This window comes from Pseudopodoces humilis, chromosome 9 (assembly GCF_049639895.1).
Source record: "Pseudopodoces humilis isolate 2021_Gansu_Grassland_sample_001 chromosome 9, ASM4963989v1, whole genome shotgun sequence".
In the NCBI taxonomy this organism is placed as follows: Eukaryota; Metazoa; Chordata; class Aves; order Passeriformes; family Paridae; genus Pseudopodoces; species Pseudopodoces humilis.
In genome coordinates this window covers 16,963,003-16,984,445 of record NC_142208.1, presented here as the reverse complement: position 1 = coordinate 16,984,445, position 21,443 = coordinate 16,963,003, and the positions used below count along the sequence as shown (strand labels likewise).

The following is a 21,443-nucleotide window of genomic DNA, read 5'->3' as shown; positions in this document are numbered from 1 at the left end:
AGCATGGTCTGCCACGCATTGTCTATCAAACACTTTGGGGAAACACAGGTGGATGCTGTAACACACAAACAGATTTGGGCAATAAAGCTTACACTAACCACAGCACCTTGAATTTACTCTCACAGTACACCCCAAAGAAAGTCTTCAGGGCTTGCCAAATGTGGGGCTAATAGCTGATCTTATTACCAAACTCCACACCCCAACTGACTATTCAAAGCATTTGTTTTTCTAACCCTTTATGCTTATGCTGTGCATCTGCATAGCTCCTACACTTTGGAAGTATATCTAACAAAACAGTCCCCCTTGGCACTGCATAAACCCTGAATAGTCAATATCTGAAATGTATGAACTTGCTTGGGATCACAAGGAGATCTAAGTCTCTTCAGATCAAACAGGGGAATAAACGATTTTACACCAAGGTATTCTGCTCTGCACAAACTGACACTTGTGAGTAAAATAAAATTTGCATATTTGAATCTGTCCTATGGAAGTCCCACTTCACTACACATTTCCCATTACTTCCTCCAAAAAACTGTGGGCAGGAGCTGATGGATACCTACAGATACAATGATAACTAAAATAAGCAAGTATTGCTGTTTAACAGAGGAAGAGAGCTCCAGTGTAGTAGAAATCATGCTTCTTTCCCCTCTTTGCAAACTTACCTCACTGCTGAGAGCTGTAAACTTGCAGAGAGAAATTATGAGATTGTCAAACACATCGCTAAGGCCATAGTGAGCAGAAATCATTGCACATTTCCTGGGAAAAGAAGAAAACATAAAATAGTGTACTAAGTCAGCACAGACAACTCCACCTACAGGACAGCAAATCTGAGACCCTCTCGATATTTTAGACCTTCCTCTCCACCCATTCATAATGAATGTTTATGTATAGAAGTCTACTATTATTGTTTAAATAAACCCAATCCTTATCCATAGATACTGATATTCGTCTATGTTGATGAAAGGATCAATTTAAAGGAGTGAGTCTAAACAGCCAGACCACTTGCACCTGAGCATTATATCCAACCTCCTGTCCTGACATCAGACAATTGCTGAGATTGGTGGTAGTGCTGAAATCCAGTTTCCAGGATATCATGGCTAAGGCAATGTATTGACAAAGCTTTAATAAAGCATCCTTTGGTCTGATCTAAGCATGACCAAAGATCTTTCCAATAGAGTTGTTCACAGATGGCAAGTTTTTTGACTACTGGTCATCTGGGAAGGAAAAAAAAAAATCCCCCATCCCATTCAGCCACAGTTATGGACTCATACACATGAAAGGTTTTGTTCCTACATGGAGATTTTTGTCAGCATCACTGTGCAAGTTGAGTGACTCTTCCCTTTCATTTCTAAACAGCCTAGCTATGTAAGTAAGTCCCTTAAATGTAACCAGGCTGGAGTTTAAAAATATGTACCCTGGGCACTTTGATTTATTACAACACAGCAGTCAGGCTAAACAGTGATTGGCAAGCCAGAGAGACCAAGATGGGATGAATTGATACAAATGACAGAACACTAGAGGATTGTAGGTCATAAAAAAGTGCTTTTCAATTGCTAGGAAAAGCAACATTTGATATTCACTGTGATCTAGCAGATAAACAGGAGCTGATGGTCCCACTTTTACTCTTCTGGGTCTTTATGAAGGTAAGAGTTACCTGAAACCAGAGATAGCCTTCTGGATTATTGATTCCTCTAAGCTCTTGTCAAAAACATAAGAAAGTGCTGCAATGGTGGGCCCCCATGTCATGGTGAAGAGGTCATGGTCATAGCTTCCAGGAGGCACATGGAGAAATATTCCCTCGTCAGTGGCACCACGATGCAGCAGGACATTCCAGATATAGTTTTCCTTCACGAGACCCGTCTGTTCTTCTGGCATCACTATCTCATCATTTCTACAAGGGAGGAAAGCATAAAGATTGAATTTTTCATTCTGAGCCAAACCTAACATTTACACAATGTCTTTCATTACGTAGTCCCAGAGCTAAGCAATGCCTATTCTGGAATGATTTTGCCAGCTCCTGAAACGTTCTGTTTTCCTAGGCCTCCCTGCTTCACCTGCCCTTCTTAGATATTCTGGTGGTTCTCAGAATCATACAGCAGCAACCGTGTAAGGTCAGTATTGAAGAAGCAGGTACCAACTGCTGCAAGTGCAAACCACAACACATACTGCCATTAGATGATGTGAAATTCTGGACAGCACACTGGCAAAGCTTCAACCTCCATTCAACTCTCTACCTGTTAGAGTGCTCTTTTCATATCATTATTTGCAGTTAAAATTAAATAGTTACATTGCTGCAGTCACCAGTAAGCAAGAGTATCTTTGCATAAGAATAATGGAAATATTCATATTATGCCAAAATCTAGTATTAGAAAAAAAAGTAGTATAAAATTAAAAATAAAACAAGAAACCAAAAGTATGACAGGTGATTTATAACCAGGGCGCCACAGCTCCTTACTCTAACTTGGATGAAGTTATACTGTAATAAAACAATTACAATTAACTCCAAGTACTGCTTGCAATCCTAGACTAAAACATATAAAGCTTAAATACATACTTTCTAGACTTGGGTATCAATGCACAAGAGAAAATCCTCTGCAAATGACCAACTAAGTGAACAAGAGCCTCAAAACCACTAAGAATAGCAGATTACAGCCAATCTGAAGAGCTCATTCTGCAAGAATCAAAAAATAACATCCTTCATCTGCCATAGAGGCAATTTTCATATGCTCACAACAACTAAAAACTGCTCCTGATTTATGCATAAGAAATAAGCTCTTCTCAGCTTCAGGTGCTGGCATATTTTGACAAGAGCTGTTATTACTGGGATAATATAGGAAAGTAAGTTTGCAGTAAACAATGCATTATTTCTAAAATTTCATATATCATTGAAATTAACAGGAGCAAGTGAATGGGTTTACTTGGAAGGTTTCAGGAAATGAAAATGTGGTCGAAAGTGAAATGCTAAGACTCTGAAGAGATCACACACTACTTCATACAGATTGCAGTTTTACTTTTTTCCCCTAAAAATACAAATAAACAGTTCCTCAATCTCAACTATGACACTGGGGCAATCTATCTGAGATGGGGGAATACTGAAATGATATATCAATTATTCTAATCATAGAACATATTGGAAAAGCTGAAATATCCGGTGAAGGGATTATAAAGGGAAATAGACTGGGATAGAGGCACTGGTAACAAAGATATGTGTATATGCTTTGTGTACTATTCAAAACATTAAGAACATCCTGAGGGGAGAGAGGCAAATCAGAATTAGAGCTCTGTTTAAAAGGTAGAGTTATGTCTTCAAGAAATTGCAGATATTCAGTACAGGCATCACCCTACCTTCCTGGAGAAACTTAAAAGGGAGGTCAGCCTAATCACACTGCCCTGCTTCCAGCACCAGCTACTGGCTGCCACTGCAGATGGAAATCAGCTGAGAATCTGTCACATCCTGTCTCCTCAGAGATGTAATCCTCTCAGCTTCAAATTGTCTGGGCTTGGATTTACTGATTTACTGATTTTTGAGCTATTATTAAAGCTTCCCACCCAAAGCTAGCTTGTGCACTAAGGGCCTCAGCCACCAGGAACTCTCCTCAATACTTCTCTGTGTGCCAAGAGCTTCAGGAGTACCAGAAGAGGCTGGTGCAGATAGCAGCCTCATATGAAGAGCTCAAAAGCAAAATATATTAAATGGAAACCTGGACACATTGTGCCAGGGCACAAGTGCTGCCCTGGGCATGAGATTATCTCTTGAACCACATAAAAAAGTTCTAAAAAAGTCTGAAGGCCTGGTCTGGAGAACAGAGCTTTCTTAGATACAGCATTTCACATGTGCTGCTCTTGCTCAGCCATTATTTTCCATATTCATTAAGTAACATATTTTTTAAAATTTATTTTAAGATCTGGATTAAATTACCATGGCAAAAGTCCAAGATACAAATCCAAGTGTAATTGCTGTGACAAGCTTGTTTACCATAGCCCCACACAGAGCTGGAATTTGGTCTGAGGCAAATAGGCACATGACTGGTGAGTCTCTCTCCGTGCTCTCCAGATATATCACTGACCCAACAACTCTACTTTACTCCCTGGATACATGGAGATGATAGGTTGAGTCTTACTTGATGGCATGATACATGTCTTCCAGGATGTCCTGTTCAAAGTCTTTGCCTCCATTCACACCTTTCAGGTTCTTCCGAAACTCCTGAAAAAAGTTACACCAACATTAATTCCTAGTATCTCCAACTTTAAGTGTCTGGGTAGGATCAGTATTCCACTTGTATTTCATGGGGCCAGAAGGAGATTTTCCTGCATTCTTCAACATGCAGACTCAAAATTGAAAGGTAAATGCTATTCTTAGTGGGAGTAGTGTGCAGTGTCTCCTGCCTATGCTCACAAGGAAAGAACAGAGACACAACACGTGCTTAGCTGCAGCAGGACATCAGAATGGCAGGCCTGTACCACTGCACTGGCACTCACATGACTTAAACTCTCTAGAAGTAGCAGTACAACCATTTTCTTCATGTTACTATGTCTGAGGATACAGATTGGTCGCACAAACACAAGATTCTTGAAGAATCTGCTAAGTTCTCTGGCAAACTCCCATGTCTTCAGGCTGTCTCTTGCCTACAGCTACACTCTCAAATTGTACTCAGCTGTGGTGCTGCACTCCAGCTTACTGTGTACATGAGTGAAGGCCAAAGAAAAAAGACAATGCCACTGAGACAAAGAGAGATACTACACTGTTCTCAAAAGCAGAGAAGACAGATTCCTGCACTGGAAACACCCACCTCCAGAGTCATTGGGACATTCTGCTTGCGGACATTGTGGTTGTGCTGGTCAGTGTTCAGCATAATAACTGCATAGGCCAGGGCAAAGCAGGCATCACTATTAGCAAACGGAGACCCATTTGATTTCTGAAAGGCAAATATATACACAAATTAATCCTACAGGAACAGTGATATCAGTGACCAAAACAGCCATTTTCCTAACCACAGTACTGAATCATCTCTGGGACAAACAAAAATACCAGGTTCTGGCTCTAGCTTTTGAAAATAGCCCAGGAATCTATTTACCACTGCCAGCTCCTGCAAAACAACAGCTGCTGCTTGCAGAGCACAGTTATATAGGCCATTTGATCTGACATGTCCATCATGGCAAGCAGTTGGATAAGAAAGAACGCAGTTTTGAGCTTTCTGCCACTAAGTACACACCCTCCAATGTTCTGTGAAGGCTTCTAACAGTCTCTGAATTACAGGTGCCTCTCCAGGTAATCTAAAGGCCTCTAGATAAAGTCGTAAAGCTTCATCCAGCCTTAAACCTTGGAAGCTGAAAGTCCTGCAAAAACAATGAAATGCAGTAAGAAGCTGAAACAGCATGGGAAAGATAGGATAAACTTAATAACTACAATCTTGTTTGCTTAGACAGTAGAGAGGAGGGCGAGGAGAGAAGAAAAGAAATATACCATGAACAGCCGAAAAACAATAAAAGAGAGTCAACAATCTTACAAGTGATTATGTATGTAATTATCTCTCCAGTCTTCACAGAGACTAGCCCTGCTGAAAGGCGCTTGAATATCATACTTTTGTACATCTAAGATGTTACCATATGCAAGAGATGCACAGAATTAAGGCAAGGCAGCACAGAGAGAACCAAGTGACAGAAACCAAATGCCACCAGGAACTACCATTCTACTGCTTTTTTTATTACTAAACTCTTAACTTTCACTGTTTCCTGACTAAAGATATACAGAAGCATACTCACCCAACAAAGCTTTCCAGCAAGTCTATGTTCTTACGGTCACTCACAAATTCCCCAATCATCTTTTTGTCCAGGCGAGGATTTTCCCGTAACCACCTGGCCACTTCATTGTTGTCAATGGGGGTAGCAAGAAGGTTTTTCTCCTGCAGAAACTGTATCCCTTTCTTTGGCTTTTGGTTGAACTGCTCTGTGCCTGTTATCAGGAGCTGCAGGAGACATTCTGATAATTACAGCTTGAAGCGCATTTCTTATTTAAGATTGTTCTTGGCATTTGAACCAAAAACAAAACAGAAGAAAGATCAGCCTCAGCATGATCAAGTCTTCTGTACTATGTTATCCAGGAAAAAGGCTAATGAAGGACAGAAAATCTGCATTCATCACAAGGTTTCACCATCAAATAGTACTAGACAGAGTAAGCATGAGCTGCCATCTCTGAAAAGCTTTAACATCTAACCAAGCAATAAGCTCTTCTACTTCAAATGCCTCACCTGCCTTCATTAGTAAACAGAGCAGATAAACCCCAGGCATGCGGCAAGATCAGCCCTACCCAGTTGCAACAGCAGCACTGCTCTATTGTCCTCTCGTGTCCCTTTGGCTCCAGGCTCTCATAACTACCTCACCATCAGGAGACAGGCAGCAAGAATCCTCAGCACTCATTCAGCCGGTGTAAGGAAGCAGTGCTACAAAAGCTAAAACTAAGAACTAGCAAACATTCTCCTAGTGAGAGATGGTCCCAGGAACATCTGGTATTCCAGCCTGACAAGCTTATCTGCAGGCTGGTAAGAGCAGCTACATATTTGGTTCTCAAAAGAACTCACCTACTCTGCCCTCCTAGGAAACTAGACTGTACCATAGTCATGGTGTAATAGGACAACTAGGAAAGGGTTAACTGGATGTTCTTGGTGGTGTTCAGAAAAACCAAAAGCACAAACAATGGTATGAACTTTACTAAGGAACCAGAATAAATGTCAGTTCCCTGTTAGCTCCTATCATGATCAGACTGCTAGCCATGACCTAGTGAACTAAATTCGTGACCATCATGATTACTAGCTCCCCTGGGCTTCTCAGTACCTCAGAAGCCACCAGCCCTCTGGTCTCTGCTTCCCTTGTCTGTGTGAGCATACTCAAAATTGCAATGAAACACAGACCCTGAAATAGTATGGAGTGCACAAAGGCCCAGTGAGGCCATAACAAAAGAAAAACCATGCACTGCCCTGCTCTAGCAAGCCCGAAGGGAATGTATAACACTGGCAGCATTTCTATTTAGCTGTAAATCCTGAAACCCAAGACCAAGAATATTCTGTGGACTGGTTGAGTCCACAGACTCTTAAAACCACTTGAAAGGAGACCGGACTACTGGCAATTTGCACTGCATTTACAATCATGTCAGTCTTGTGCTTCTGAGCTTCTGGTCACCGCCCCTGCAAACATCAAAGACAACTTTGTTTGATGCACAATTTGTTTTCTGCTTTTATTTAGTTTTTTTTTCTTCCTTCCAACTGTGTTGTATTGTTATTAGTCAGAGGTTAAAGGAAGTAGAACATGCTGGTGCCAGGTCAGCATCAACATAACTGAAGCTGAGTGGTGTGCCCTGTTTATGTGCTTAGGATGACACCACTAGGAGATTTAGAGTCAGAAAACAATTTTCCCTGGGCAAGCTCAGAGATTTATGAACACCTTCCTGTCCTCTACTCTTGATTTCTTCCAAACTTGTTTTCCAGCAGAGCAAAGCCAGAGTATTACCAACAGTTTTCAGTTAGAACAGAGGAAGCACTATGCAAGCTCCCTTCTCAACAATGGACTTTCACAGAGTCCATCAAGCAAAGTTGCTATGAAAGCAAGATTTAAGGCCAAAACTTGGTGATTGCTTTCAAGACTGCGCAGATGATCACTTCCCTCCACTGTGCTTGTGGCTGGGGAAGCCAGTTACTATTATCCCACTGCAGCACTGTGTTGCAGGTAAAGAAAAAAGTTTCTAAGTATTATAGTAAACTTCCTAGAGAGAAAGCAATGCTTTAAATTCCACTCAGATCCAGAGACTGCCAGAGTGGATCACAAAGCACAGATTAGTATGGCAGCAGAAAGAGATATATTGTATTTTCTTCTGTTTTTGTTTAAGTAAGATTAAACAAATATGACCATCAATCCCTTATAAAAATGTAAAATAAAACCACCTATGCTGGACAGAAAAGCCAGAAGCCTTTTAGTCAGATACAAATAAAAAACCCTTTCTCTTTTACCACAAGTGAATCCTTCAAAGACATTAATTTCTTTTCTACTATATCATTTCCTTACCCACAGCTACTGTGGCCACTCATGTTTCATCCAGAACATGCATTATTTTCATACTGAAATTTAGTAATCTCTCACATCTGAAACAAGCCTACCTCGTGCATATGTTGTGCAAAGAGAACAAAATATGTACAAAGAACATATGTGAATGGAAAAAATCTCAAGAAACACACAACAAAAAAACCCGAACAGTCCCATGTGACCCCTGGGGACTTAAGATATATTCATCCACTGTCTCTGGAAGTGAAAGAGCAGGCCAGTACCAGATATTTGACACAGGACAGCAGATAAATACAAAGCCATTAGCATGGAGTACCTTTATCAACACTAGGCCTAGACCAGACACACTAAGGGAATGGAAAAGTTGTATAAAGTTTAGACTATAACTTGGATTAATGAGGTTCAAGGAAACTGAAAACAAAGAATGGCTTTAACACAATTGAGACAATCTTTTTGGTCATCCTTATGACAAAGCAAACAAAGGAATTATCAAAGCAGAATAGCAGACCAGTTAATTTCTACTACAGGCCTCTTGGTATGCTCCCAATTTACATCTTTGATAAGAGCAGTGAAGCTGCCCTTTTTGATCAAAGTACCTAATAATCTCCATATAATAAAATCTAAATCCAGAGACTTTCCCACCCAGAAATCAGATGGACCTAGTTTACAAACTGTGCCACAAAATTTCCCCAACACCTCTTGCAACCTTCAGCATTAACTAAACCAGAATGGGAAATAATCACTGCTGTCTCTGCAGTGTAGCAGGACTTTCAATGGCTGCCTCTTTAACTCTGATCACCAGAGACCAGAACTCAAAATTTCTGAGATATGACCAGTCATGCAAAACCCACATGGGATGGGAATGAGGAGAACACTCAAAGATCCACCTGTAGTATATTTCAAACCATACCTTCTTTTTGTTCTTAATCTGCATAAGTTCCTGAGGACTTGGAAGGATACAAGAAAATCGAGTAGGTTTCCTGGGGATACTCTTCTCAGCTAGAATGACAAAGCATCATTACAGTAAAACCTATCCCAAGAGTAGCACTCAGGCATGAGAGTATCCCATAATAACTTTTGGTCATGGAGACTCTACTGTAATATGCTGTCCTGCAAATGGCAGTCACACTTCAATTTGATTACTACATTCCTCCCACCCACATTTTCTTCAGCATAATTGCCTAGCAGGTTCTTGTCCCAGTTTCACACAGCCACAAGATTTAATTTACTGGCTATTTTGGCTACCTACATTACTGATTCCCTGGAGAGCCCCTAGCTTCCTTCAAAACTCTAAGCACTGCTATGAATTCACACAGTTCCGACCCAAAATGACCCACCAAAGTGACCCAGAAGAAATGCAGCACCTAGTAGGCATAAACAGCACACATACAATAAACATACATTCACCATATACCTCCTTCCAATTTTGAACACAATAGCTACAATGGTCCATACTACAGCAGGACCTGTCAGCAAATGTCAGGACCATCCTTAGGATATAGACACCCTGGGTATCATGTCAGGGTACTGCTGAGGCTATTACCTGCTTCACTTCCTCCTTCCAATTCCATGCAGCTCTCCTTCATCTGGTCAGCCATAAGGCATCCACTGGTGGGAGGACATGCCCCAGCTGGCTCTGAGACTGCACTGGAAGATTTTCCCTCACTGAATACTCTCTCAATATCTGTAGAGGTTAAAACAAACAAACAAGCAAGGAAACAAACAAACAAAACCCACAAAAATATCCCAAACCAAACACCCACACAGAAACAAACCCATAAGCCAAGAAATAGAGCTATCAACAGCAAAATAATGAACTGATCACTCTAAATTGAACATGTCTTATTCAAAGGAGTTCTTTCTAGTAACCATGAGTTTGCAGTATCCTCAGTATTTTGTCTACATGAATTCCATGGCATACCCTCATTCTGTTGTGACTGCCTGTCTTGATATGGTCTTTATATAAAGCTTCATGAGAGCCAAATTTTAATATCTGCAAATTTTACAAAGCAAGGTTATTAACATCCGTGTGTAGTTATAAAACATGCAACAGGAAGACTGAAAACATTTATTTATGGAGTTTACTATGTCAGCAACCAAAATGAAATCTCCAAGTTCAGCACAAGACTAAGCTTAATATTAAAGTATCAAAGGAAGGGGTCTTACTATTGCTTGTTTCTTTGGTGCTGTTGATGGTTTCTGAGCTGGGTTTGACAACTTCCTTCTCTTGTTGATGTATGTTACTCAGCACTTTGGCCTGGCAATGTGCCTCGGTGCTATCTATCACTGTCAGCAATGCTTCCAGAGACAGCAGATGGACAGTATACAGCTGTCCAGAAACTGGAAAGGCATTCTGGTAAATAATACATAAGTATTAGTCAATTTTCATGTCTCTCTCACCATAACAGGGCAAGTAAGTTTCCCTCCACAGCTTGGGGAAGGCAAGAAACTAGAACAGAACACCCTAAGCTTTCTAGCTTGTATTTAATAGTTTATTTGCTCTGATATTATAAAAGCATCATGACTCTTCTTTTTCCCTTCTGCTTCCAAATGTTAAATGGCCTTCCTCATCTCTACAGCAGTCTCACCCCGGACCCTTTGACCACTCTCACTGTTAAGTTCTGCCCCCTCCCTGCCCTCATCACAGTTCAGCACCTTGGAGAGAAGCTTGGTGAGCTCCTCAAAGAGGTTGGCACAGTAGTAGTCGCAGTCATAGTTAATGTACAGCTCGGTCACAAAACTGGGAATCCTCCACAGCTGAACAATGGCCTCCAAAGCCATCTCCTTCATTTCATAGGGCATCTTTGGGTTTTCCACAGTGATTATTTCCATCAGCTTCTTGATATACATCTGGCAGAAACACAGGGCAGCTCAGTTTAAGGAAAGAAAAGAAAGCAGGACGGTGAATAGCTTTGAGGACTGCAGAGGGAGATTTAAGCTTCACCTTCCCCCATATTATTCCATCTTTAATGATGGCTCATTCTGAAGGAGGCTGTAAAAAGGTTTGAAATAGTTCTACCATTCCGTGCTACAGTGCTTAAAAAACAGTCTGAAGGCAAGCAGCATAGTACCAGTCTCAAAGACATTTGATTTTCCAACAGCAAAAGGTCTACACAGCCTACCCGTATCATTGAGTCATTTATACAACCATAATTTGATACTTAGATTCTATTTTACTGTCCATATATATGCATTGAACTGAAGGCAAATAAACTATTACGAGGCACCCAGTCATACTCAAAAAACTCACCTCCAGCTGGAATTTCAGATGCTCTCTCATGCTCTCAAAGAGAAGAAAGCACACCCTGAGGGAGGCTGCATATAGATTGAGCCGTTCAACACTCAGTAGCTGAACAAGAAACAAAAAAACCTTTAAGAATTATAAAGGCAAGTAATGTGCTCTAAGTAGCAGTACTATGGCACTGCAGGCATCACCTGGAATCAACCAAAGATCCACACACTGTCCCCCACAGCAATATTTTAGAAAACAATCCCTTGTTCAACCTCCTGATCCCACTTTTTCCTAGTGAGGATGGATATACTTAATTCTCATCTCTGTGTGGTAACACTTCACCTACTACAACTTGGTTCTTTTGCCAAGTCCACAGAGACTCTTAGTGGTGAAGGAGCTTGGGAGAGGACCTGCCTCTGAGATGACCCCAGTGCAATTAATAGCTTGGTATCCCCCAAAGGTTCTGCCTACTACTAAGCTGGTAACGTACATCCATAATTACCTCCAAACCAATTATATCAAAACATAGTGTCATCCCACAGTAACAGTTCATTCAAATCATGCTCATCCCTATTGGCCCTGGTCTGCAGAAAATAGCGTGACAACCTCTCTGGCTTTGCAACAGCGCCATTTGGTGCAATTCAGAACTCTCACTGCAGTCCAGGAGAGAGCTTGTTTGCAGACCTGCCAAACTTCATAATACTAAATTTCAATATACTCTTTGATGGAAATTCATTTCTTACTCTCCAGTGCCACATTCCATGCGAGCATAAGCCAGACTCACTTGAAATAGGTGCCGGCACAACTCCTCCTTCACGAGTCCCAAGAGGGACTGACAGTTTGCAATAGGTGCTGACTCCAGAGCAACAGTCAGCAGCTGCAGTCCCATGTGGATCATCACCTCAGAGTTGTGGCGGTCATGAGGGTTGGTGAGTGAGATGAGGAAGCGGAACAGTTCTCTAATACATGGCAATCCATATGGGACCAGAGCTGCTCCTAAATAAAAAAGAGAGATTAGCAACCTAAATTCTTTTTTTCTTTTTGCAGGTGCCTAGCAAGTGTTAAAATTTTAGTTGTTACAGACCCTCTAAGGAATAGGCACTTATCAGCCTCTTAGCAGGAAGTGAAACAAAACAGTGAAAATGAGACAGGACTTTAGCAGCATTGCCCACCTCTCACCTTCTTTTTGGGAAGACTGAGTAAAACGTACTCCCCGGGGATTTACATAGTCCATGTCATGAACTGAGGCAGAGTCAGAATGTTCTGCTACAGATGTGCACTCCTCTAGAACCTCAGGGATAGACTCGACAGAAGCTGATTGGACCTTCTCTTCCCTCAGACTGTCGTTCTTCATTGAAATGTCATTCGAGAATGAAAGAAGCAAAAGGAGAGTTAACAAGCACTAGACAAGTGAAAAAAAGTCTCACTTGTTCACAGTTAATCTGTAGCTATTACAACAACACAGGTCACTAATGGAAGAGTATCAGAAAAACAAAATTTAAAAGAAAAGAGAGCCTCTACACAAGCTGCAACCCTCTCTTACCCTTCCACTTACATCAAGTTCTTATCTGCTTTATCTAACTGTAGTCTACATAACTTAATCTCCTTGTGAGACTAAGGACTTTACCTCATAAATACTCCTATAACCTATCAGTTCTTACTGCCTCTGAGGTCAAAATTTTGCTCATTTTTTTTTGTTTTAAATGCTACACAACTTCAGCACACTACTTCTGTTTAAGTCTTCCTAGCATTTTTACCATTCTAAATATCTGCAGCTCTGAAAGGTCCCCTGCAGCTCTATGATCCTCTCAATAGCATTACTGTTAGAGTTGGAACTTTCCTCTGCAAATTATATTCATGTACCTGGAGTTCAGTCTGATTTTGATTTTCAGCCACTTTGGCCTCATTTGAAGGTGCTCTTGCATTAAGTCCCAAAGAAGCGACTTGGTCCAAATCTGTCAGGTCTTCCTTGGATGTTGCCTGTGAGGACAACTCCAACCCACTGTCTGTAACAGGGCTGACCGCTGATGAAACATTCTCTGAGCTTCCAGAGGAGCTGGGAGAAGGCGCATCTATGAAAGTAACTCCGCTTGCTGATGAGAAACAGAAGCAAAATTATTAGTATTGCTCTGTCCCTCAACCACAAATTCATACATTAAACACAGCAAATTCTTTCACACTGCAAATTATCTCAGCAGCACACTAAGTTAGAGAACACAGATAAACAAAGATCTCTCTTGCTAGGTATTAATGAATTAAATAGATGAACATTGGAGATACTAGTAGTTCTCTAAATTTAACACAAGAGTTGGAGTCTGACTCAGCAAATTAGGTAACCTGTATAGTTAGATAAAGGGTGCAGAGAATTTACATAAGAAGGAATCTGAAAAGACTCTAAAAGGTGTACTTTACTCTTTAATATAATGGCACAATCACTTGAAATCCTCTCATCAAGAATTAATCATTCCTTCAAAGTGAGAATTTTGACTTGATTCTAAAGCAGGGCCTATTTCTTTAATTCTTCCTAAACAAATGAAAATGCATTACAATTCAAATGGATCTGAAATATAAGCAGTGAAGAATTTCTACTACTTCTAAATATGAGACAGTGCTCCAAGAATCTAAGTGTTCCTTACAAAATCACAAGACCAGTTAGGTTGGAAAAGACCTCTGAGATCATCGAGTCCAGCCTATGACTGAACACCACCATGTCAGCCAGACCATGCCACTGAATGCCACATCCAGTCTTTCTTTAAACACCTCTAGAGACTATGACTCTATCACCTCCCTGGGCAATCCATTTAAATGTTTAATCATCCTTTCTGTGAAGAAATTATTCCTAATGTCCAAGCTAAGCCTCCCCTAGAACAGCTTAAGACTATGTCCCCTTGTCCTGTTACGAGTTGCCCTTGGCTCTCCTCTTGTCAGTGTTACTGTTCTCAGTCTCTTGTATCTATCTGCTGCATCCTCCAGCTCCTCTGCTGTCCATAACTTCAGCCAGTTCTCCAGGTGTGCATTCTCTTTTGTCCAAACTACCCCTATGAGGCATACTGAAGACACAAGAATGCTGTCACATTATTTGCAGGACCATGACTTTCTCATCAATACGTATTCCATTTCCTGAAAACTCTTTCTCCTGGACCTGAGAAGTTATGATATGTTTTATTGCTACAGTCACTGAGAACTAATATGATAAGAATTATTGCAAAATATTATATTAGAAGAAAAGAAATCAAGACATATTCAAAAAAGTTCTAGCATGGATGCTGTCTGGTCTCTTGAAAAAGATTTCAACTTACCTGTGGTATTAGTAGCATTGCCTGCTGACTGTTCTGTCCCAGGAGAGACCTTAGTTACGTGTCGAGGAGGCCTAGGTGATCTCTTCTGCTTTTTCCATTTCGATGATTCACTCATTCCTCCAGCTCTCATTTTCAACTGAAAAGAATAATCATTAGTATCAGTATTGCAAAACCACACAGCATAATGGATTACACAAGCCAACTCACAAAGGCTACCTCAGAAACTTTAAAGTCAGGCAATAGCACTCAAATATATCACACAAATTAATCAGCACCTCAAAATCATGCAAATTACCCCTTGACTCCCCACATATTAGCCAACACTCCCCAGCTAAATCAAGGGACAATTAACTGCAGTTACTCTGCTGTAAAATATACTTAACAGTTCAATTATCACAGTGCTCCCTATTCCCTATCAATACCTCCCAACTTTAAATGAGGATAAAGAATTCTCTTAGCCCTACACATCTCAAATCTCTTTGCTTTGACCAAAGCTCCTCCAGACTTCCAAAGGGCGTCAATTAAAGTATCTAAGTAAGCATTAGTCAGGTTTGACATGAAACTAAAATTTCATCATCTATATATCAAGCTGACAATGAAGTGTGAGCATGCTGCAGCTCTGTGACTGATCTCTTACCTCAATTCACTCCTCATCTTTGTAGCAATGCCATGCTCACTTTCCTCCATGCTCACTATTAACAAGTGTTTCTAACACTTCATTTGCTACTGGTGCATGTTACATTGCAAATACCATCCTAGTGATTTAGAAAAAAACCTCATTCTCCTTTCACCTTCCTTCTGTCACATTACCTCTCCTCAGATCTAAATCTAACCTTGACTCTTGATATCCTTGTTGACCAAGATTCCACTTCTAGTTTGTACACAGAACTTTGGGAAAACAAGAAAACAGGCAGACTGTGTGGCACTTGCTGCACAGCACTTCTATTTCAGGCATGAAATGCTCCAGAACTTCTTAAAAACATTATATTTAGTCAGATAGCTAATGGCCCTGGCCAGCATGAAAACCAGCTCCTTACAATGTGAGTTCCTCCAAGTGCAGGATTGCATCTACTCTTGTGTTTGGTAGCTGCAGTCAGCTTTTCTGATGCTGCCAATTCCTCAGTTTGGATGCAAATTTAAGCACTGAACAGGTACCGTACATGGCATGGAAACCATTCAACAAGCTTCGGTACCATGTCATATTCAGTATTCTGCTTTTATTTAAAAAATTTAAATTTATTACAGTTAGGTTTTATTTTGGGCTATAATATTCCTTATTTCTTATAACTGTAGTATCAGATTTAACTTATGTAGAAGACAGCTATATTCTTTAGTCTCTTCCTTCTTCTGCAACTTACCTCCTTCCAGCTACTCCTACTCTTAAATGCCAATAAACCTTCTAGGTTCCACCACTGTTTTTCCTTCTCTTTCCATTTTCCAGGTAGAATTCTAACTCCCTGTATATGGCCTCAGCCTGTACTTCTTCCCATTTAAACAAAGCTTGTGAAAATGTTATATCCCAGTGCAGTAAACCATTTGTGTAACTTTTCTTCACACCACAAGTTGTATTTGTTTGATGACTAATCCCCAGGTTTTAGCTGTGCTACAGTTTCCATGAGTGTGCTAATTAACAGATTCAGAATTACTTTGCTCCTTGTTATTTCTTTCAAATATTGCAGTAAGAATCCTACATCACAGCTTCTGGCAAATACTTACATGATAAGCACACAGCTAAAAATAAAATTTTGCAGATTTCAAAATGTTTTACAATGCTTATGGATCATAATCCTTTCATGTCAAAATTATCAGCTCTCTCATCTTTCTTATTTACTGCTTCATAGGGCTATATAAAATATGTGTTATCTTTGATTCTTGATCTTGATTCTTGATCTTGAATCTTGAGTTTCCAAAATCTGAGCCTTAAATACCACCAATAGCTGCATTTATTAAAGGCTTCAGCTACAAATTAGATCAGATAGTTTTACCTACTAGTTATTACAGAAATAGCTGGGTTGGTTTTTTTTTCTCCTTTTTCAGTAAATTATACAGTAAGATCTGAAGACTTATGGTTCATCGTACCAAACAACTTTCATTAGGAAGGAAACCTGGAAGCATTATGTGTTACACCAAAAAAAGGTCTGTTTCACAATTTCAAAACCGACTTTGCTTCTAGCTAATAAATCATGTTGTTGTTATATGCTAGGTTAAAAGTTACTTGCAGCAGGACGCGAAATTGAATCAGCAAAATGGAGCTGAGATACTGATACAGGTTAACCATATACCGCTCCTTCTGCCCTCAGTCATGCTCCTGAGAAATGCCTAATGTTTAAAACATTCTATCAAACAATGCAACTGTGACAATTTAATTACTATGTCTAATCTCCCCTTTCATACTACACCAAATACCACCTCAATTCATCACTAGCCCTTTCAAAAAAGCACTTTTCCTCAGACACAAAATCTACCCTTTGCAATTGTCCTGTTTTAACTTCCAAGATTCCATCTCAAGGGTCTTAAGATATAGGACCATATGTAATCATTTTGACAAACCTGTGCCATCTTTCAGAGACTGAGTCACAACAGCTTCATATAGATGGGAAACAGTGCAGTCAGGCAAGCAAGAAGACTTACCTGATTTTTAAAGATTCCAAAACACTTAATCAGACTATAAATAATTTAGACCAAAATCAAAGTTTATTTGAGCTTTTTAAGTGTTTTTGGTTTTTTGGTGGTTTTTTTTTTTGTGGCATTTTTGGGATTTTGGTTGGGGTGGTTTTCTGTGGATTTCATTTTTTGTGGTTTTTGTTTTGTTTTGGTTTTTTAGGGTTTTTTGGGGGGTGGGGGAGGGTTTAGGTTTGTTGGTTTGTTTGTTTTCGATTTTTAGGGGGTGTGGGGTTTTTTTTTGGGGGGGGGGGTGTTTTTGTTGTTTGGTTGTTTTTTTTCAGGGAGTAGAGGGGTAAGTGGGGTGAGATAAAATGAGATTACCCAGTAGGTACTTTCCATCTCATACCATCCAATCTCCACATTCTACACAAACAGGCATCCTTTTATTAGAATTACCTAGTAGGACTACATAGAACTATTTCCCATATAATTTTGCCCTCCCTCCTTTTTCTTTTGCAATCTCCTTTTGCTTCAAGGTAGCAAACTATTGCACAGCTGTAAAAATTTGCAAAAACAAACAGAAATGCTTAATAAAAACATTTCATCAGTGTGAGGAGGCTATAAGTTGTTTTAACAAACAAATAGTGAGTTTGGAAATTCTAAAACAATACATGTATCAAAGGACAGCAAAGTAACATCATTCCTTCCGGATTTTCTTTGAATTAAAAGGTAACAATCTCACGATTCCTTGCTTTAATATTAGTATAAAAAATGTAAAAAACACTTGTACAATTTGCCTTTGACTAAAGGAACTATTTCTAAATCTTGTTTTTACCTTCAATTCCAAGGCATTTCCCAGTTTCTCTAGAAAGCTGCATTGTATGTTAACACACTGATATTTTAAACCTAATGTTGCCTTTTTGACTAAATGCAGCAGCTAAATGGCATTTAACAGATCATTAACATATCCTGAATCTCACATATCATCTAAAACTCTCCTCTTCCATGCTCAGTGATATTAGAGTTACATTAGTTTTCTACTTATCAACATCCTTGAGACTACTTTAAGCTTGTTGTTTTGATGGTAAAAACCATTTGATGTTAGTATTAAAACATTCTTTAGAAATGAGAGAGGGAGCTCATAGGTACTGTTCATTCAGCTTGGAATTCTGTACAGATTCAACTACGTTTATGAGTTACCTTTGCATAAAGAAATGTCCACAAAATTTTAGAAGAAAAGAATTACAAGACTCCAAATGCTTCCTTTGATAGATGAGGTTTTACAAATAAAACCCTAGCTAAGGTCTAGGAAGGTGAAGAAAAATATAATACTACAAGATTCTTTTTAAATGGTCCATGAGATCTCATTTTTCTACAAGTCACCTTACCTGTACTCGTTTGTTTTTCCATAAGATACTGTAAGCCTCAAGAAAAAAGGGCAGGGGCCAATGATTAGTAATTAAAGTGATTATACTAAAACACGAGCTCATTCTAGATGCAGCATGGAACTGGTCAGCACACCAAGTAGCGTTCAAGACACAAAAGCATGCAGAGAGAACGCAGTCCACGATCCGAGTCCTGGAGACACCGAGGCAATCCAGTCATCTCATTTACGTACCTGCCTGTACTGCAACAACTTATGAAGGTTATTTGGTGAAACGCATCTTAGGCAACTATGAACAAAACCCACCCCAAAAATCTGTGAAAATTCAGATTTATGCTCCTCCTCACTCCCACAGCAGAACCCAATGTTTACCTAGAACACTTTCTACTGCAATGGGAAACATTTCTTAATCTTTTTTTCTGTGTAACTGCATAAATCTGCAAGTCTCGAGCCACTGCCTTTCAAACTATTCTCTTTGTATAACTACTTTGTCTTAGACACAGAACAAAACTTCTGTTCATCTCTGTTTGGACTAAGTAACATTAATGCCAGACAAAAAATAAAGCTACATTAAGTTTATGAACCAACATAGAAAACTGAGAACAGTCCTGTCTAAGTCAGTTTTTCAGGGTTACCATGACTGATCCAAACCAAATAATCTGCACGCCTACAGTATTTCTTTAGAAATTTAGAATTCTAGGGGAATTAGCAGGGACTAAGACGTTTTGTAAATCAGTTTGGCCCCACAGATCCCCCATTAGGATATCCTGTGCTGGGACACACACTTTATTTCAGTAGAAACATGAACAAAGATGTTGAAAATATACAGCAGTCTCCTTCAAGAAAAATTCTGAAAGCACTGAACTCTGTGGCCCTTTACCAAGTAACAAAGCTCAAAGCTTCACCTTAACTAAAAAAATTTTAATGCTGGGTCAAAAAACCCCTCAGGTACATGGAGGAGCTATGTCTATAATTAAGATCAAGCAAGACACACAACACTTCAGAGACAAATCTACACTTTTTATGTTCCCCTTTTTCAGGTTTTCACTGTCAAATCTTATCCATGCCCTCCCACTCCCTTCCTCCAGAGGATTCTGTGATGGTGTTATGGTGGCACTCTTAGGTGGCACCAACACACTGAATGCTGCTGTAAAACAAGGGTCTCTCCCTCCCAAGCCTGCCCCAGCTGCAGCCACAACACTGCAAAGCAACCACGGCATGCACTGTCTCCAAAAGCCATGCTGTGTCAAATGAGTGGAGGGAGATTTGCTGCACACAATGTAACTATCTCTCAGGTGGTGTTTACAAGAGAAGGAAGAGGGGAGTAAGGTAACAAGGGAGAAGGGAGAGAGAGACCTTCAGGTTCTTAAAGATCAATACCCTCTCTAATTGGTTCAGGGCTTTGGGCTGTTCCCCACTACTTAGCTCCAGTTTGTTGAGGAGACCTGAAGAAATCTGTGAAAGATAGGCAAATGCATGGTTTAAACAAAGCAAAATAAACCCAAAGAGAAGAATAACCTGGCAGAGTGCAAGGCTGCAGGGCACACTCCTGACATGCACAGCGAAGAGACAGTACAGGGGAACTGCACAGATCGGACACAAGACAGAGCATCACTTAACCGAGCTGGGAGCAGCCATCACTTGGTAAGGGCAGCCCTCCTAAATTCAGTCACCTTCACTTTACACCTTCTGTACACAAACCATGACAAAGCCTGATACCTGCCATACATTAGCCTGGTCTCTTTTACCTTTCCGTACACCAGCCTACCATCATCACAAATCCTGTGACTTCTCCCACAGCAAGGGAAACAAGCAGTCATTAGTTTACTAGACAAGAACTAAAGTCCTAAGCTTTACTGGGTTTCAAATTCCTACAACCAAGCATTCAGTCTCTCAAAACACTGCTATACTGGCTCTGAAAGGTATGCTTACCCTATGCTGTCCCTTTTCTCAACTCATTGAAATAAAAGCAGTGGAAGTTATAAACTGTATATTATATTCAGTGTTAAGATGAAAGGTGGTTATTTCTTCTCTAGCACTTTTCCCCATCCTGTTGGTTGGTCTCAACAGCAGAATCTATTACCTTTATTGATATTCTTCATATGAAATACAAAGAATATAGAAGTATATATGGAGTTCCTCAATAGGACCTCTCTTCAATAAGAAAGTACTACATTAATAATCATATAAGGTCACATCATGGTATTTGAAATACTGAATCCAGCTGCTAAAAAACTCATTGATCAAGATGGTGGTGTTAAACAAGTCCAGAATGCCCAGCCTCAGAGAGCTGTACTTTTAGGGAAAGTGGGATAAAGAAAAATCTATTTTGATTTGACTGCTAATAGAGATGGCATTGATCGTGTGAACTAAGGTGTTCACCACAGAATGTTGCCCCTTCTAGAATTCACCAAAGCTTTTTCTACAAAAGCCAATTTCACGCTTTCATGCTGTTTCACCAGCCTCAAAAAGTTTCCCATTTACACAGGAGGAACTGGACAAAAATACATCTCAAGAGCTCAGACCTGTAGTGAATGAAGAATGATGATGAAGAAGCTGGAGAGAGAGCAGAAGGCAGCAAATAACCAGACAATGACACCATCAGAACCCAGAACTTGCTGGGGTTTTCTAGCCCACAGCAGCTGATGGCTGTTCCCAGAATCCAGATTGTCTCACTTAGGCAGCAGTATCATTAAAAAGACTTGCCACTGGATATGTGGACTTAATCCCACAAATTAATGAATCTATGTCCATTTATGCGGTTAAACATGCTCTTTCAGTGAACTGGGACTTGTAGAAATAAAGAAATACAAGTGTGAAAACAAACAAAATAGAGATGAGCACAAGCCAAAGACAGGAGCAGAACAGTCAA

At 40.0% G+C, this 21,443-nt stretch overlaps 1 protein-coding gene across 8 annotated transcripts in view; it reads right to left on the bottom strand.

The window, feature by feature from the left end:
- Positions 1-21,443, bottom strand: part of GBF1 (golgi brefeldin A resistant guanine nucleotide exchange factor 1) — a 103,759-nt gene that overhangs the window by 13,530 nt on the left and 68,786 nt on the right. For 2 of the 8 annotated variants that reach the window (XM_088059308.1, XM_088059309.1), the window contains exons 9-25: positions 19,952-20,026; positions 18,576-18,611; positions 14,584-14,719; positions 13,148-13,377; positions 12,464-12,632; positions 12,069-12,280; positions 11,303-11,401; positions 10,708-10,902; positions 10,219-10,405; positions 9,596-9,736; positions 8,963-9,051; positions 5,764-5,966; positions 5,214-5,337; positions 4,791-4,916; positions 4,122-4,204; positions 1,655-1,891; positions 663-756 (exon numbers count right to left, since the gene is read on the bottom strand). In XM_088059308.1, coding sequence (XP_087915434.1) covers positions 663-756; positions 1,655-1,891; positions 4,122-4,204; positions 4,791-4,916; positions 5,214-5,337; positions 5,764-5,966; positions 8,963-9,051; positions 9,596-9,736; positions 10,219-10,405; positions 10,708-10,902; positions 11,303-11,401; positions 12,069-12,280; positions 12,464-12,632; positions 13,148-13,377; positions 14,584-14,719; positions 18,576-18,611; positions 19,952-20,026 — 2,436 coding nt within the window. Of the gene's footprint in view, positions 1-662; positions 757-1,654; positions 1,892-4,121; positions 4,205-4,790; positions 4,917-5,213; positions 5,338-5,763; positions 5,967-8,962; positions 9,052-9,595; positions 9,737-10,218; positions 10,406-10,707; positions 10,903-11,302; positions 11,402-12,068; positions 12,281-12,463; positions 12,633-13,147; positions 13,378-14,583; positions 14,720-18,575; positions 18,612-19,927; positions 20,027-21,443 lie in introns of all 8 variants that reach the window. The other 6 variants (XM_014250339.2, XM_014250340.2, XM_014250342.2 and 3 more) reach the window with 4 other exon arrangements.